This window comes from Physella acuta, unplaced genomic scaffold, assembly GCF_028476545.2.
Source record: "Physella acuta isolate Inbredline_101_S28 unplaced genomic scaffold, ASM2847654v3 ptg000629l, whole genome shotgun sequence".
Lineage (NCBI taxonomy): Eukaryota > Metazoa > Mollusca > Gastropoda > Physidae > Physella > Physella acuta.
The window spans coordinates 402,770-421,301 of NW_026732148.1; the positions used below are offsets into that span (position 1 = coordinate 402,770).

Sequence of the window (18,532 nt, forward strand, 5' to 3'; positions counted from 1 at the left end):
GGAATTTTACTCCTAGTCGTGCAGGAAAACAGTTCGGGACTTGGCTTTTCCTTTCTTTGTTACCAAATATTTTCCTCTGTACGTAGATGCCTCGTCCCTGTCTACTGAGGGTTTTACCTTTTAGATTTTTTTTATGCCGTTCGAGACTTCTACAGTTACCTCAGGAAAGATAACTAGCTTGGAATTCAGTCGTTTTTTTTTTTTTTTACAATTCCGTTTTGGTATACTCTTGGTTTCTGAACGTATTATTTGAGGAAACTTCTGCGGGATTACCAGAAACCTAAACAAAACTTGACAAAAAATAAATGTTTCAAGTAAAAATTCTTAAAATTGTACGCCTTATTTTATAATTTTGAACATTAAAGAATATTTAGACCTAGGCTAAAAACACATACAGAAACCTCATAAAAATAATTGTTTCAGGTATTAATTTAAAAACATTATTTTGAATTTTATAAAGTTGATTACTATAAACATTCTCTGTACTTACTCGAAAAAGAAGTTAATAATAACGAGAAGGAAAGTTACTTCAATCAAATAATGATGCATACTTATACAACCATCCGAATAATTATATACAATAAAAACTATGATATATTTACAAAACAAAACCTAATTATTTAGTATTTCAGATTCATCAACATTTGTTACTTTTGAAATATTAAAATTTACAATTTCAGGTAAAACATATCAACTTGTGCTTATAATCCGTTGGTCCTTAGAAAAAGAAACAGATGTGTGTTATTATACCTTAATTTTGTGTACGTCTGATTCTATATAAATCCTAATGGCCTCTTTGTTGTGTAAATATCTATCCTCTACTACAAAACAAAAGAAAAACTGCATAACTAATCTTTAGGAAATACATTACACGTTGATATTTCATCAACAAGTGGGTGATTGTTATATAATATATACACATAAACGCCTATATATATATATATATATATATATATATATATATATATATATATATATATATATATATATATATATAGTAAACGTTCAGGTTAAGAGATATTCACAGCTCGTTTGTTGTAATTATTTTTAAGTCATCAGAAATTTTGCTTTGATGTCACAGAAATGATTCTGCTCAGATGCCCCTTCCGGTCACTTCATTTGGTGACGAAAAACACGGTGTGTTCTTGACTCTGAGTTGCTAAGGTTCTGGGTTCTCCTGTGTGCCGGCAATGGTACATTTAAAAATGTTTTTTTAATATTTTTATTTATTCCGCTTGAATAGGGCACGACATCGACAATGCCGAGTAGGACACAACTCACCGACACGTCTGAAGTAGGTCACGACACATCGACACACTTGAAGTAGGTCATGGCACACCGATGCGTCTGAAGTAGGTCACGACACATCAACACACTTGAAGTAGGTCATGGCACACCGACGCGTCTGAAGTAGGTCACGACACATCAACGCACTTGAAGTAGGTCATGACACACCGACGCGTCGGAAGTAGGTCACGACACATAGCCACCGCTGAATTAGGTCGCCACACACGGACACACCTGAAGTAGGTCACGACTCACTAACACATCAGTAAAGTAGGTCGCGACTCCTCACTGACACACGTGTTCGTCCACCAAGCGCTCACACGTCTTACACCTGACACTGCAGCACCACTGGAATTTGCACTTGCACCTCTCGACGACCTTGACCTGGCGCGTGTTGTAGCCACGCCCACAGCACATCAAATCACACCCGTCAATCGCTTTCGAAGTCTTATTGCAGTATCTCCCGTGCGTCCCGAGCGATCCGGTTTTTTTATCCGGCTCGCAGAAATCCGGCGACGCTTCCAGATAGACCAAATCCTGATCGGTGTGGGGTTTGAACTGGGGGTTCAGTGGAATCAGCTGGCTGGACTCTAGCGGCTTGACCTCGGTGGCGCCGTCGAACTTGTCTTTGAGAATGTCTCCGACCTTGTTGAAGGTCGGCATGGCCTTCCAGCAGGTTCTCATCTCACAGGAGCCGGAGACCCCGTGACACTTGCACTCACGTCTCATGTTGTCCTCGATAGCCTGGGGAAGATAGGGTACACGGTTAGCAGGTATGGAGCTGTTGGGTGGGTAGACAGGGCACACGGTTAGCAGGTATAGAGCTGTTGGGTGGGTAGACATATCACACGGTTAGCAGGCATAGAGCAGTTGGGTGGGTAGACAGGGCACACGGTTAGCAGGTATAGAGCAGTTGGGTGGGTAGACAAGGCAGGTATGGAGCTGTTGGGTGGGTAGACATATCACACGGTTAGCAGGCATAGAGCAGTTGGGTGGGTAGACAGGGCACACGGTTAGCAGGTATAGAGCAGTTGGGTGGGTAGACAAGGCAGGTATGGAGCTGTTGGGTGGGTAGACATATCACACGGTTAGCAGGCATAGAGCAGTTGGGTGGGTAGACAGGGCACACTGTTAGGAGGTATAGAGCAGTTGGGTGGGTAGACATATCACACGGTTAGCAGGCATAGAGCAGTTGGGTGGGTAGACAGGGCACACTGTTAGCAGGTATAGAGCAGTTGGGTGGGTAGACAGGGCACACTGTTAGCAGGTATAGAGCAGTTGGGTGGGTAGACATATCACACGGTTAGCAGGCATAGAGCAGTTGGGTGGGTAGACAGGGCACACTGTTAGCTGGTATAGAGCAGTTGGGTGGGTAGACAGGGCAGGTATGGAGCAGTTGGGTGGGTAGACAGGGCACACTGTTAGCAGGTATAGAGCAGTTGGGTGGGTAGACAGGGCACACGGTTAGCAGGTATAGAGCAGTTGGGTGGGTAGACAGGGCACACGGTTAGCAGGTATAGAGCAGTTGGGTGGGTAGACAGGGCACACGGTTAGCAGGTATAGAGCAGTTGGGTGGGTAGACAGGGCACACTGTTAGCAGGTATAGAGCAGTTGGGTGGGTAGACAGGGCACACGGTTAGCAGGTATAGAGCAGTTGGGTGGGTAGACAGGGCACACGGTTAGCAGGCATAGAGCAGTTGGGTGGGTAGACAGGGCACACTGTTAGCAGGTATAGAGCAGTTGGGTGGGTAGACAGGGCACACGGTTAGCTGGCATGGAACAGTTGGGTGGGTAGACAGGGCACACGGTTAGCAGGTATAGAGCAGTTGGGTGGGTAGACAGGGCACACGGTTAGCAGGTATAGAGCAGTTGGGTGGGTAGACAGGGCACACTGTTAGCAGGTATAGAGCAGTTGGGTGGGTAGACAGGGCACACGGTTAGCTGGCATGGAACAGTTGGGTGGGTAGACAGGGCACACGGTTAGCAGGCATGGAACAGTTGGGTGGGTAGACAGGGCACACGGTTAGCAGGCATGGAACAGTTGGGTGGGTAGACAGGGCACACGGTTAGCAGGCATGGAACAGTTGGGTGGGTAGACAGGGCACACGGTTAGCAGGTATAGAGCAGTTGGGTGGGTAGACAGGGCAGCCATGGAGCAGTTGGGTGGGTAGACAGGGCAGGTATAGAGCAGTTGGGTAGGTAGACATAGCTAATATAGAACAGTTTGGAGGGAAGGACTACTAAGTCTTCGGTATCCAGTAAAGGATACATATAGAGTATATATAGCTAAAAACTACAACGTGGCATACAATCATATCACAATCAATGTTGCTACATCACGACATAATGACACAAACAACCATTATTTAGATAGACACATATAAGTCTTTAATTCAATAATTGAAGTAGGTCTTCCTAATTTTAAAAGAATTTTCAACTAAAACAATGAATCAATATCTGCTCAGCTCTATCGAGTACCCGACAAGAATTGGGAAATACAAAGTACACTTTATACAGCCTTTAAAACAATAAGGTTGTGTTTAAACTGAACGCCGATATTGTGATGTTAAACAACAGTAATTTTACAAAGTCACATGCACTACGCTATTCTCATTAACATATTCTTCTCTTAATTTCGTTTTAATTACAAACGCCTTTTTTTTTCTATTTCATTTCAGAAATGCCTATAAGAATGTTTGTTTATTATTATCATCCTATTTCCAAGTTGTTTTTGTAAACAAAAATCTCGATTTTCTTTTAAGTCAATGAGAAACAAAAATTTTAAGTCTATTTTTAGAGCAGGGAAAGATAACCGAATTATACCAGAAACCGCTTTAAGACAAAAGCTTCATTCTTGTCTTTATAATTTTAGCTCAGCTTCCTGCCAAAACTTGCAGGCTCGCAGGCAGGCAGGCAGGTGACACTTCTGGCCACTACAGATGTGTAATTCTGCGGCCATTAAAACAGCTAAATCCGGGCCACTTGATGGAGAGTAGCGTCGTACTATTTGCCTTGCACACTGCGGGGCTGTGTATTGGGACACAACTTTAAAGATGGCTCTCAGGAGTCTGGTGTGGAGTGGGCCGAGTTTAGAAGGTGTTTAAAACCTGGATGGCTCTACAGCAGGTACTTAGCCGTGCATAATGTGCATGTATATCGTACAGGTGTTGTGGGAGTTGTTTTCTTAAGTATCGGTTTTCTGGAGCTTTGGCTTACTTCACGATGTGCTATACTTTTAAAAACAGTATTTTTTCATAATTATTTTTGGATTAGAGTTTTGTTTTAATGTGTACGTGCACTGTTTAAATTTAGAAAGCGTTTTTAGTTATGATCTTTTTAGATATATTCTTAAGATTTTTTGTCTTTGAGGACATTTTTTATATAAAAAATATGAAAATGGTCATCTCAGGACCAGGTTGAAGAGGACAAGTAGGCAAGGAGGACACTTTAAACAAGAGGACCCATGGACTAAACAAGCATCAACACCAACGTGTAACGATAAAGCACGACATCCGCACAATACAAGAACAGGTCTCAACAGTTCCATTAACATTGAAAAAGTGAACCAAGCTAATTATTTACTTAATTCATAACGTTATATTTTTATGGATTAACAAAGTACTCAGTTGCAATGTAGTAAACATGCTTAATTTGTTTTTACGTAAATTTCTATACTATATTAGTTAACGGTATAGTTTCATAATGTTTTCAATAACACAGTGACAAAAAAAAAATCAACAAAATAGCTGTTTAAATATTCCCCTATAAGCTTCATAGAGCGTCTGTGTGATGTTGAAATACTAGCTATATCTTCGGCTGTAAGATTGTAGCTCAACAGTATCGAATATAATATGTAGTCACCTACAGTTTTTGTAGACCAAACAAACGTCAAACATAACTTCTAAAACGAAACAAACTGGAAATAAAAATTTAACCTTAAAATAAAGTCAAGATTTTCTAAGGTACTTGAAAAGAATATACTATCATTAAACTATATCAAGAGGATCTAACAAAATATATCATGGTGACTAGATTTTCTTACTAGAAAAAAAATATTCTTCAATAGAGACATTTTTTTCACCCCTACCGACCGAAGGCTGTAAATGAACTCATGCATATCAATGAATATTTGGTCCGTGGTTTAGAACGGTCTGTATTTTACAATGACAACCCCGTCCCGTAAAGCAGGGAGGCCCCGCTCCGTGCTGGATTAATGCCCTTAGATTGGCGACAGGAAACGATGCCGGGTGGACTAGGAGAGATCCGACTGAAGCCTCATAAAATCTATTCAATTAATTCAGACTACACGTTAAAGAACAGTCCACAACAAGACATGAAATTTGCTGGGATGTGTTGTGAATATTGGCACGCCCACCCCACCCTCCACCACCCTAACCCCTAACCTAACACAAGACATGAAATTTGCTGGGATGTGTTGTGAATATTGGCACGCCCCCCCCCCCCCCCCCCTAACCCTCCACCACCCTAACCCCTAACCTAACACAAGACATGAAATTTGCTGGGATGTGTTGTGAATATTGGCACCCCCCCCCTCACCCTAACCCTTAACCTAACACAAGACATGACATTTTCTGGAATGTGTTGAGAAAATTGGCACGCCCCTCCCCCCCCCCCCCCCTGCACCCTGACCCCTATTCTACCACAAGACATTAAATATTCTGGGATGTGTTGTGAATATTAGCTCTCTCAGCCCCCCCCCCCCCTCCACCAGTCACCACCCTACCGTAACACATGAAATTATCTGCGAAGTGTTGTGAATATTGGCACTCCTCCTCCCCCACCCCCCACTCCTCACCCCATATATTAAGCTGTGGGTGCTTGTCTTATGTCCTTCGACAACATTAGCACACTGGAGTAAATGTCTCCTACATCTACACCTCCCACCCTAATTTACAATTCACGCGAATGATGGGAATTAGCGGCGGCACTGTTTTATCTGTTAGAATTAGTGGCGGCACTGGTTTATCTGTTAGAATTAGTGGCGGCACTGGTTTATCTGTTAGCGGCAGCACTGGTTTATCTGTTAGAATTAGTGGCGGCACTGGTTTATCTGTTAGAATTAGAGGCGACACTGGTTTATCTGTTAGTGGCGGCACTGGTTTATCTGTTAGTGGCAGCACTGGTTTATCTGGCTCTCAATGTAACGACATTGCTATCAACAAGAGTAGATAAAGCTAGTACGTCATTGATGTAATTGTAGTAGTTAGTGTAAGCAGAAATCACTTTCATGACGTGAATATAAACAGAGCTTAGATACTTAACCAGAGCTTAGATACATGACCAGAACATAGATACATGACAAGAACATAGATACATGACCAGAACATAGATACATGACCAGAGCTTATTACCCCTTCCTTCACTCAACTCAACGTGTACGTTTGAAAAATCCAAGTGTTTTTTTTAAATATAGTTAACCCGTCTGTAACGATGTACTACCGTTACCAAAATTAACCCTAAACTTCAGTGCTTCTCTCCCTACCCTTATTCTAACACAACACAGTTAACGGGTTAAATCTGCAAGAATCAGAGCGCTTAATCTGCTATACATATGGAGATTAAAAATCAGCTAATCCCCAGTTTGATGCCTCCACAACACTGCCACATCCTGGTCTGGGGTTCTACACTCTTTCATCTCATGTGTAGGTTTTATATTTTTTGGCCTTAATTTCTGCACGCGTATCTGGCCAGTTTGGGATCGCCCTGTAAAATCTGGAAGGGAAAGGCCATAACAGGGATCGACAGCTGCCGATAGGATCATTTCAACCGGCTCCCCATAAAACACCACCGCTCCCCTCCCCTGCACTCTCGTCGTGTTTTACGATCGCGTCTTTAACACCCGTACGACCATTGGCAATCGCTCGACCGTACGAATCGTCCAACTTTTAGTCCTTCAAGCGAAAAAAACTAAAAATAAAATCAGCTTTTTTTTTTCGTTTTTTTTTCTTCTCTCGACTTCAGCACCAGTTATGGGCTTTATATCTAAGCCAGTATTGATTAAGGAAATCGGACATAAACCGTTTTTTTTTCCCAAGCTGTTTAACAAAAATTGTCCTGGCGACTTGGGTGGTAAAAATAAAAAAATAAATTGAACCCTAACCAAGTGCTGAAATCTATAAATTATAGATAATATTTAAATGAAAGAAATTGATAAGAGATATACTCAGTTAAGTTGGGGGTCGTGCGGTGCAAATTTTCTGTGAATGATAGCGTAGAAAATTTTATAATCCGTTTAAAAATTATATCTTTAGTTTTTACGGATGAATTAAGCGTCGATGTGTGTAGTTCAGAAGTTAGCTGGACGAAGCTATCTAGGAGGATTAATAAGTTCGTTTCGCATATGGTTTGTGTTTCTTGTAGTTTGTTGCCAACGTAGACGAATAATTACGTAATCAGCTTTTCAAGTAATCAAAGGATTAAGTATTCGAGTAAACAGGAAATAGTTTCATAAATGGCTAATGTAAAGTGGCGATTTGAACCTGATTTTGGCTCATCATGTAGAGTAACCTAGGAAATAGTTTCATCAATGAAACATACAAGAAGAGGAATTAAGCATATTTGGAACAGTGTTTCTTTCAGACTTTTTTCTCCAAGGTGCGTCTGCAACTTTCGGGGGAGGGGGGCGCACTTAAATTTCCGGGAAAGGGGTGAAAACTGGTTATAAAGTCTCTGTTTTCTATATCAAAATAAATTGTTCTATTTCATGCAGCAAAGAAATGCCTGGAAGAAACTCTTCTTTGTCTGCGTTCTTAATTATAATATTTGACTTGCTTTCCCTTTACACAAATTTGAGTATTTCTTGTCAAAATGTTATGCGCCATATAGACTTCAATATCAGCCTGTTTTTCTTTATGGATTTTCCTTCTTTGCCTTTGTCCATCCAAGAACAAAATAAAAGTTTGATTTTGGAATTTTCCCTCATAGATGAGTTTCTGTCCCCAGTCATTGGGCCTCAACTGCCCGGGAGTTCGAACCCTCGACTTCTGATTAGCAGCCCTGAGCTTTACCAACCCGACCACGGCGACCCCTATGAAACTCCGATTTGGAGGCTTCATTAAGGGATTCGTTGTTGAGCCACTTCGTGTATGGGTTCTGCAGGAACTCCAAGCATGTTAGGTTATTCCCTGACCACAGTTCCAATACTGCTCACACTAAGTAATGAACATACTGACCATAAAAAAGACCAGTGTTAGACAGGTTTACATAACTTATGGAGTCAGAGTCAGGTTGACATTTTATAAAATAAAACTTCAGAAAAAAACATTAAACGCTTCAATTCTAAGTGCGTTAGAATAAATGAAATCAACGTAAAAATATTAAACCGTCATTAAAGAAGACGGTCTTTGAGCAAGCAAATGAAAACAACAACCAAATGTGTACCACGCAGGCTATTTGGTGTAGATGAAAACCACGTTTTTAGACAGACTTTTTCAATTAATCTTGCAAGAATTTTTTTTTCTTCAAATTTGCATACTTTTGTGTGAAACCATCAGATGTGCAGCAGATGGGACTTAATGCTAAGCGAGTAATAAAACGGTCGGTCAATATTCCCCGTAACCCCCCCCCCCCCCCCTCGTAGCTGGCAGGGACCTGAATATTGGTAGAACACAGAGAGGTGTGTTACATCACGTGACGAGACCACGTGACCTGCACCCACTCCACTCTGTTATTTGGGGCGCGTGCTGTTACATCCGCCTATAAAATTGTAAATATATTTTACATGCACGCTTGAACAGGAATGGGGGGGGGGGGGGGGGAACGAGTTAGTTGTGTATGGGGAGGGTCGGGGGGGGGGGGGGGGGCGGGGCACTGTAGTGCATACTCGCCCAACATAAAATATTTATTCTATGTATTCTTTGATGCGAAGCTTAACCAATCACCATCGGCCACCCCCCCACTTAGACACTCATACATACAGACACACATACATACACACGAACAGATGCACATACATACAAATGCAAATACATAAATACATACAGATACACATAGATACAGACACACATACATAAACACAGACACACATACATACACACGTACAGATACGCATACATACACATAGAAAATACATACAGATACACATAGTTACGGACACACATACATACAGATGCACATACATACATACAGATGTACATAGATACAGACACATATACATAAACACAGACACGCATACATACAGATGCACCTGCATACGTGCATATACACATAGAAACAGACACACACACACATACATACAGACAGACTCACATCCATTTCGCCATCCATGGTCTATGTTATGTTCATATAGGCCACACACAATCAACTGTAAAGGTTGTGTTCAATAGAAATAACGCAGCACTGGATAACAGATGTGATACCCCGTATTTGATATGTGGCGCGGCTGGGAGCTACAAAGGGCCCGCCATCAAAGACAAAGTACGGGCCTACAAGTTTAATTAATTATAATTTTTAAAAAAATGATTTGATTTTAAAAAGATAAAAAATACGCCATGTGTTTTCCGTCAACATGTGTTTTGCGTCACTTCCGGAAATCGCTTCGTAGACTCTGAATACCATCTTATTTCCGACTACGTCTTTACGTCTTAAGAATACCTATATACGTCTCCTGGATAGGTGTTTACGACTATCTTTCTGCCTGAACGCAATATTTCTTGACATGTTACTAAGACAAGCCTCACCCAACAATGTGCTTAAAATATAAACCGACAAAAAAAAAACATCACATAAACGCCAACACGTATTCTGACGCTCCCTCGCGCGCGTACCGCACGAGACGCGGAAACTACCCCCGGCCTCACACCCGTTGCCTGTCCCCCACGCGCGCCGGGGTGCAGTAAAGGTGTCACTGTATCCCCACGGGCGGAGGTTAGCGCTGTGCCGTGAAATGACTTTACCGTTAGTGAGGTGTTGAGATAGGCCGGACGTGAAACCGACTCCAGTTTTTTTTTTCATGCGAGGAATGTTTTAGGGGAAAATTAAGGAAGGGAGAATATTGGACGAGAAAAACCAAGAACGTTATCTCCCTTGATGAACGTATTAAAATAATTAGTTTTCGGAGTTGTTTCGGTCGTAAAGAATATTTCGGATCGGCGAATTTCGCAAGGCGAATTTTTGGCTATTAGATTTTTCAGCTACAAATTTTCAGGTTTTATTTTCATCATAAAATGAAGTATTTTTTAATATATTTTTTCTTTTATTTATTCCACTTTATTTTTTTTCTTTTGCAAAGTATTTTTTTTGTACGATGGAGAATTATTTTGGTTGAAACTGACAGATTTCATCTTGATCAATCTAGCGCTTAGTTTAGCATCCTACAAACTAATCAGCATCTTAACAAAAATGATACTTTTACATTCATTTAACCATTTCAATGGGTAAATTAACAACAAAACTATTCGCGGAGTAGATAAATGCCGACTCTCTTCCGACCGATCGCTGAAATAGGACCGTATCAACATTCTTTAAGCACCGATTACAGCATTTTATACACTGTTCTTAACACCTTCTTTATACCGTTCTTAACACCTTCTTTAAACCGTTCTTTACACCCTTCTTTACACCGTTCTTTACACAATTCTTTACACAATTCCTTAGCCCTTTTTATACATCATTCTAAAGTTACAAAAAGAAAAACTTCATTATTTGCACAATTAAACGTATCGCATACAATCCCACAGAGAAGCGTTCTAGTTAGGGTTTACGAGGTCTTCATCAAAAAAGCATAAGACCTTAAGGTTAATCAAGCAAGTTACACTTTACGTGACCTCTACCACTAGAACTCATCATTAATTTAGTAACGCCCTCGTACAAAAATTAAACTCTGACATTTAGCACAAACTTGTCTCCATTTAAAGCTAACCACCTATAAATAATGTAAGTCACTAGTCACAACCTTTACCATTAATCTTAATCCACCCCCACCTTAACTACACCGGAAATAACCCTAACCATTAATCTTAATCCACCCCCATCTTAACTACACCCGAAATAACCCAAACAGGCTAAACCACGAAAATCCAATATAAGAAAAACATACTTTATAAATTCCAATATAATATGACACGCAGTTAACAAATACCGAAATTATTTGACATATTTTTCAACAATATTCACTACCCCACACTACTGAACAAAAAAAAAAAAAATTCCCGACAATTTATAACCAACAATGACACACTTGCAGAGAATGTCAAGGGACGACCACTGGTGCGAAGTTTCTCTCATTGTTACAAGCAAAGACAGCATCGGGCGCTGCAGTAATTTATACTGGAAAACTCGATGTCACACCGAGATTGCCCGTATGAAGATTAAATTCTTTACCGTGACAGCGTGACACTATTTGTCTCCGACTGACTATTAAACCTCCATCTAGCAGCCGGCACCGACAGGTAAGTTAGCCGGAATGTGACCGGATCTGCCTGCGCTGGGCGACCGGGAGATATCGGTCTGACAGATCATAGTCCGAGGCTTGTATTGAGTGATTAAGTGCCCAAACAGGGTAGGGAAAAAAGGAGGGTGAGGGGGGGATGGGGTGTGTGGGAGGGGGGAGGAAACATATTGACTTTGAGATCAGCGGATCAGCAGGTAACTTGGTGATGCTGCAATGCTAGCGAGTAGCACGCAAGCTACCACGTGTAGCAACCAAGCTACCGCGTGTAGTACGCAAGCTACCGTGTTTAGCATCAGTGTAGCACGCAAGCTACCATGTGTAGCATCTACCATGTGTGACACGCAAAATACTATGTGTAGCACGCAAAATACCATGTGTAGCACGCAAAATACCATGTGTAGCACGCTAAATACCATGTGTAGCACGCTAAATACCATGTGTAGCACGCTAAATACCATGTGTAGCACGCAAGCTACCGTGTGTAGTACGCAAGCTACCGTGTTTAGCATCTGTGTAGCACGCAAGCTACCATGTGTAGCATATATCGTGTGTAGCACGCAAGCTACCGTCTGACTTTTCTTGAACTCTTGCGTTTAGGTACCCTAAAAATACGATGGTTGGTGCGCCGTAGAAACGTATTGTTGTTTCTTTATTTTTACTAAACAAACTAGAAACAATAAGAAAAAAACTGTTTCGTAAATGACAATTCGTTTGTTGCAGCTAGTTTCAATTTAAAAAAATAACGGAATTAGATATATTTTGTTTTTTTTCGAAATCAAATCTTCAATTTACGTTTCGACACTTTGCTTTATACTTCGGGACAACTGTTTAGCTTTGTAGTCAGAAGATAATTGAAGCAAACATAGGATTACACAGTATTATATGTTCCGTTAATTTCTCTATTAGGATCGAGCTAGGCTCGTCCATTTTATTGTAATTAGGGTTACATTTAGATTAGAGTAGTCTATAAATAGATCCGAGTCAGTTATTTGGGTGAATGTTGAGGATGGAGGAATAATACTTGCAAAAATTCATCTATATCATAACGATGTAGCTGCCTAATTTTATTTCAATTTTCTGTTCTTTCGTGTATTGCTGTTAATGTATTTTAGAAAATATGCCAAAAACATAGTTGTAAACAGCACTTAGGGTATATGAGCAACATATTAGTGATCACCAATAGCACTTGGGGTATGTAAGCAACATATTTATGATCATCAATATCACTTGGGGTATGTAAGCAACATATTTGTGATCATCAATAGCACTTGGGGTATGTAAGCAACATATTTATGATCATCAATATCACTTGGGGTGTGTAAGCAACATATTTGTGATCATACACTTGGGGTATGTAAGCAACATATTTATGATCATACACTTGGGGTATGTAAGCAACATATTTGTGATCATACACTCGGGGTATGTAAGCAACATATTTGTGATCATACACTTGGGGTATGTAAGCAACATATTTGTGATCATCTAGCCCTGTTGATGATATCCCAGGAGCCACTTGGCCGCAGAGCTGCTAAATCAATATGGCCGAATATCCGGTGTCATGGCCGGAGGTAACAGGGGAGAGGACTCTAAACAAGCCGATGAACTCCGTGTAGGTGAGTGTAGTCCCGGTGAGAGTGGATTATTAATCAAACAAGGAGAAAGTAAACGAGAAAATATTTTAGACTGAGGGCGTGGGGGGTAGGCGAAAAGTAAAAAAGATATCAGGATGGAGATTTCTAAAGTTGAAATCTAACATCTTTAAAAAAAAAAACTACGAAGAAGCCTGTAGTTGGGACGAACTCACACTACGATATGTATTCTGTATGTACGAGATTATTTTCCTTAGTGTTCAATATTGTTTTAAAATATGGGTTACTGCTCTTGCTTTGGTATACTGATTGTTGCCCATGTTTGGGTATGTGGATCACTGCACTTGTATTGGTATTTTGGCCACTGTTTCGGTATCGTGATTGCTGCCCTTATTTCTGTTATTTTGACGACTGTCCCAGTTTATGTATCTTGGTTACCGCCCTTGTTTCTGTATCTTGTTTACTGTCCTTAATGTATAGTTCTCGTGACAGCTCCTTGTTATTTTCCTTTTTTTTTTCTGTCCTATTTTGTTTATTTTTCTTTAAATTCGTTTTATTGCCCTTGTTTTAGTATCTTGCTAGCTGCCCCTGTTTCAGTATTCCGATTACTGCCCTTGATTTGGAATCTTGGTTACAGCCCTTGTTTTGAGAAGCCACAGACACAAGTAACGAACCTTCGTGCCTTTGAAAGCCAGCCGCCCGTGATGCATCATCTCAAAATGCGCCCTAGGAAATGCTTAAGTGCTCTGGCTTGCCCCGGCCCCGCAAAGTGCGGGTGGCGGCGCCCCGCAAGACAGGAAGGGTGTAAAAGGTTAGGCTCTGGGGGCCACGCACTGATCAAAACGAGGCTTCTCTTGACAGGAGGGTTGGGGGCGAGGAACCAGAGTTCCACAGGCGAGGAACCCGAGTTCCACAACAATGTAAATACGACTGGATCTCGGAAATGTTCGCCAGACACCCAGGCGAACGGCGAGCCGTGGACGAGGGCAGCGAGGGTGTTTACTCTGAAGTGGGATATGTTGTCATAATCTGTCGTTATATTTGGATCAGTCGTATCAGGTTTCGTACAGGGGACTCGCGTGTCTAGACAGAGACGGCCATCTTGGACGGTCTGGCCGTATGGAGCAGGAGTGAATGTTTTTTTTTTCTTTTCTTTTAATTATTTTTATTTTATTTCGCTAAACACAAACTAAATATACAATCGGGAATAGGATTCTAATAAATATATTTAAAAAAAAAGATTTAAAATAACAACAAATAAATGTATACATGCACAAATATGAATAAAATCAAATAATTTTCTCTGAATATAAGCACCATTATTTCTTGACTATATTTAAAAAACGCGGATCGCTAGTTATATAAAGGTTATCCCTTGACCTACACTTTTTTACAAATGTCATAATAAAGTTTTCATATTGTTTACAAATGGACATATTTTGTCTGGTTATAAAAATACGTCCTTAAATGTGTTATTTTTATCATTCCGTTCTGACAAGTAGCCTATATTGGAGCAGAATTTAATAAAAATACTTTATGACATAAACCTGAATATTGCTACTTAAACATAACGTTTTCCTTCACGCTAAATAATTCACACAAAAAAAGTTGCAAGAGACGTCTAACCCCCCACCCGGATGAAAAAAAAGTATATACTTTATATAGAAAATATATTATAACCAGTGTAACCCTGTCGTCGTCGTCCCCCCCCCCCCCCCCCCGGAAGTTTCAAGTTCCCCAATTCTCCAAGAAAATGCCTGAAAGAAACCCTAGCTGAATAATACGACCGTGTGTCTTTCTTTTTTTCAGGAAGAATTTTGGGGGGTGGGGGGTGGGGGGGGGGTGGGGGGGGGGGACGTGATGGAAGTACTAAATTCTATTTCGCTCTATGTTCATTTCCGGAGGGGTGCCTGAAAGAAACGACAGTAAGAAAAAAGGCAGTAGACCTACATTACAAAGAATAGAATTTGTGTAAGGCAGCAAATAGAATTACTTACAAACAACAGCATTCGTTGGGCTCCATAATTAAGTTAATAAATTAAGCTTGGCTTCAAACTAAAAGGGAATCAATTAATGTAGTTTTAATTTGTTTTAAATAGTTTGGAAACCAAGTTTATGGGAGTAATTGGTAGAACAGGCTAACCTAAGCTACGTTGAAAAGATATATGTCGAAACACTCGTGGGATTCTTTATTCATCTGTTTTATTTAACGTACAGAGTTAAAAAATGTTACTTAAACGTTTGAAAGTTTAAAAGTACATGAGGATGTCGCAGCCGTATTGTGGCATTAAAAACACTCGCCCCCACCCCATCCAACCCTCCTTAGCCCATCTGTCTTTCCGATCTATCCCCCCCCCCCCCCCCGCCTCACAAAAGACATGTAGCCGTGAATAGCCAGAGAAAATACAACTAAGTCCAGAAATAATATTTGAATGACGACACGGAGCAGAGAGTGTGGGTATTTTGGTGGGCATTAGAAAAAAGTGGTAAAGTTATAAGAAGAGGGGGGTGAAATCAGGAACACGGGAGTAGGGATGGGGAGGGGGGTAGACCAGGGACAAGGAAGGGGGCGGGGGTGTATCTCCATTGTTTGAACTTGACTTACTCCATCGGAGCGTGACTAGAGGAGTCACCAGCGCCGTTATTGGAAGATTTCCCGAGTCAACATACGCGCACAGCCACCGCTTTGACGGCGTGTATTTAAGCCAACACGAGGTAGACTGTAAACCTGTATGAAAACACACATTCGCTGGGTCGGTTCCTCCTTCAAACACAGTTACTTCCCCTCCACCGTGCCTGTTTATCTCCCTCTATTGTTCATCAGTCCAACAAGAAAGGGAAGTAACTCTATGTTTTTTTTTTAGTAAGCGGTAAAAATAGAACATTTTTGCGACTATCAAGTTTACTATCAACATTTCAATCAAGGACAGCAAATATAAAAAAGAGAAATGTAGAGATTGTATATTGCAGTATTACTATAATGTAGGCTTTTAAAACGTAACTATAGTATATTGTAGCATTAGGGTAATATAACATTAGTAAAGTGGAGCATTAGGGTAATATAACATTAGTATAGTGGAGCATTAGGGTAATATAACATTAGTATAGTGGAGCATTAGGGTAATATAACATTAGTATAGTGGAGCATTAGAGTAATGTAACATTAGTATAATGGAGCATTAGGGTATGTTAGAGGTTGGTGTGGGGCAGTGTCTCTTTCAGACCTTTTTCTCCGGGGGGGGGGGGGGCGGACACTGTTAAAAGTATATATTTTCTATATACATTCCATTTCGGTCGGTGGCGGGGGGCGGTAACTTTCTTCAGGGGGGGGGGGGGGGTGGAGCCTGGTAGAAACACTGGTGTGGGGTGAGGTCAGTATAGCGTAAAAGATAAATAGGAGACTTGGAATAACAAGATTGAGGCTTGTGCTTGTAAGACTGTGATTGGAAGATTGACGGTTGTGATTGGAAAGCTGTGGTTGCTAGACGGAGTAATATGACAATGATGATAGCCTGACATAGAACAGAAATAACCTTAACGGAAGACAAAAGCCTCGCACACGGCCTTGGCCTCTTGACTAAAACATGTGGATTAGTTAATCAAGAATGACGGTCAATGTCCCTCTGCCTGCCCAACCATTCTCTTAATCCTGCGACTAACGCCAACCCGAAACCTTAATCTCAATAGAACCCTAACATTAATCATCAATTACACCTACACTTAAATTCGAATATAAATAATATTATGATTACTGAAACCATGGACTACGAGTAATCTAAAAGTACAGTCGCATTAATGAGGTTAAAGAAACGATTAACGGGATCCAAATCTACTGGATTAAAAACACAAAACCAGGGTTAACTTGGTACAACCAGGACAACATGCTAAAACTTGGATCCTGCTACTACCTAGCCAATGCGATGGAATTAAAAAACACGCGGAAGAACTCTACCAGACTGGAAACCCAGAAACTAGCAAGGCGAGTTCAGATTTCTTGAGCTTTTGAAGACACGATAGACCAACAAGACGGGCCTGGAACTAGTCGACACTTAAGACGGTTTTTGGCTGGCCTGGAGCATCTACCAGTTTATTTGTGCTTGGTCTTTTTTTCTCTCGCCCCGGCTTCTGTCTTGACGTTTGATCGTGGTTCGTTGGATGTGGGGGTTGGTTTCCAGGGGCGGGGGGGTCATGGGGTCAGGGGTTTAGGTTAGGTGAGAGGTGGAAGATGAGGGGGGAGTGTGGACTAACTCTGTTGTTTTAAGTCCGGGTGTAGTAATCGGACCGTGTGTCCACACGCAGGTTCTAATCTCGCGAGATTATCGCCAGACTCGAGACACATCCCTGGTCATAGTTTTGCCACCTCCCTAAAAGGCATTGTGTGTGCTTACGGATTGTCTCCCTTTTAAAAGTTCTTTATAAATGCTTCTTCAATAGGGGAGAGAACTGAATAGTAGAACGTCAAGAAATCAATAACTTAGTGTGTATAGAATTACATGCTTTATTGTAAGCATACGTAACTTCAACGAATGAAAACAGCTTTTTTTTGTCTAAAATTAAAAAAAAAATTTTCTGAAAAATAAATAAATAAAAAACAACAAACTGCATTTTAAACAATTAAGCATTTGTCTTTCCATATTGTTATGAAAGATTTGGATATAGCTGGGGGGGGGGGGGGATTTTTTTTGGTTCTTGAGAGGAAGTTACCGTTGTTTCAATTTAACTTGGAATAATTGTCTTTTCCCAGAGAGTTTGGTAGCATTAAGGCTGTGGTAGCATTGTTGACTACAAGCTTGAGTCCATAATCACAACACACACGTGTTAAATGGCGTCACGCTCCTGGTTTTATTAAACTGGGTATAGAGGTGGTGGGGGTAGGGAGGTGGGAGGAATGAGTCACGGTTCAATCGTCAAGAAAAAAAAAACTTTTGCCATGCGGGGATTTATTTCCTATTTTGGGGCGAAAGGTACTAAGTCATGCCGATGTTATCTTAGCGATTGTTAGAGAAGAGGGGTAGGGGTGGCATCATATAGGTATAACAGGCGAAGGTCTGAAATTTAAAAAAAAAAATCTCAGCACGGTATATAATTCAGAAGGAAGCGTTACTTAGAGTTGTCTCCCAGCGAAGCTACACAAGCGCGTTTTACTAGCGTTTGGTCATTGGATGCTTCTCTTCTTGACTATTGTCAAAGGTTTTAACGACATCATTTCGTCTTGTCACCTGTGATTCTTCCAGAGTTTTTT

At 40.9% G+C, this 18,532-nt stretch overlaps 1 protein-coding gene across 1 annotated transcript; it reads right to left on the reverse strand.

Annotated features, from left to right (window-relative positions):
* Positions 1-1,567: 1,567 nt before the first annotated feature.
* LOC131948209 (protein Wnt-4) lies at positions 1,568-2,028 on the reverse strand. Its single transcript, XM_059309750.1, has one exon. The coding sequence runs from the start codon at positions 2,014-2,016 to the stop codon at positions 1,573-1,575; it is 444 nt and encodes a 147-aa protein (XP_059165733.1). The 5' UTR covers positions 2,017-2,028; the 3' UTR covers positions 1,568-1,572.
* Positions 2,029-18,532: the final 16,504 nt, after the last annotated feature.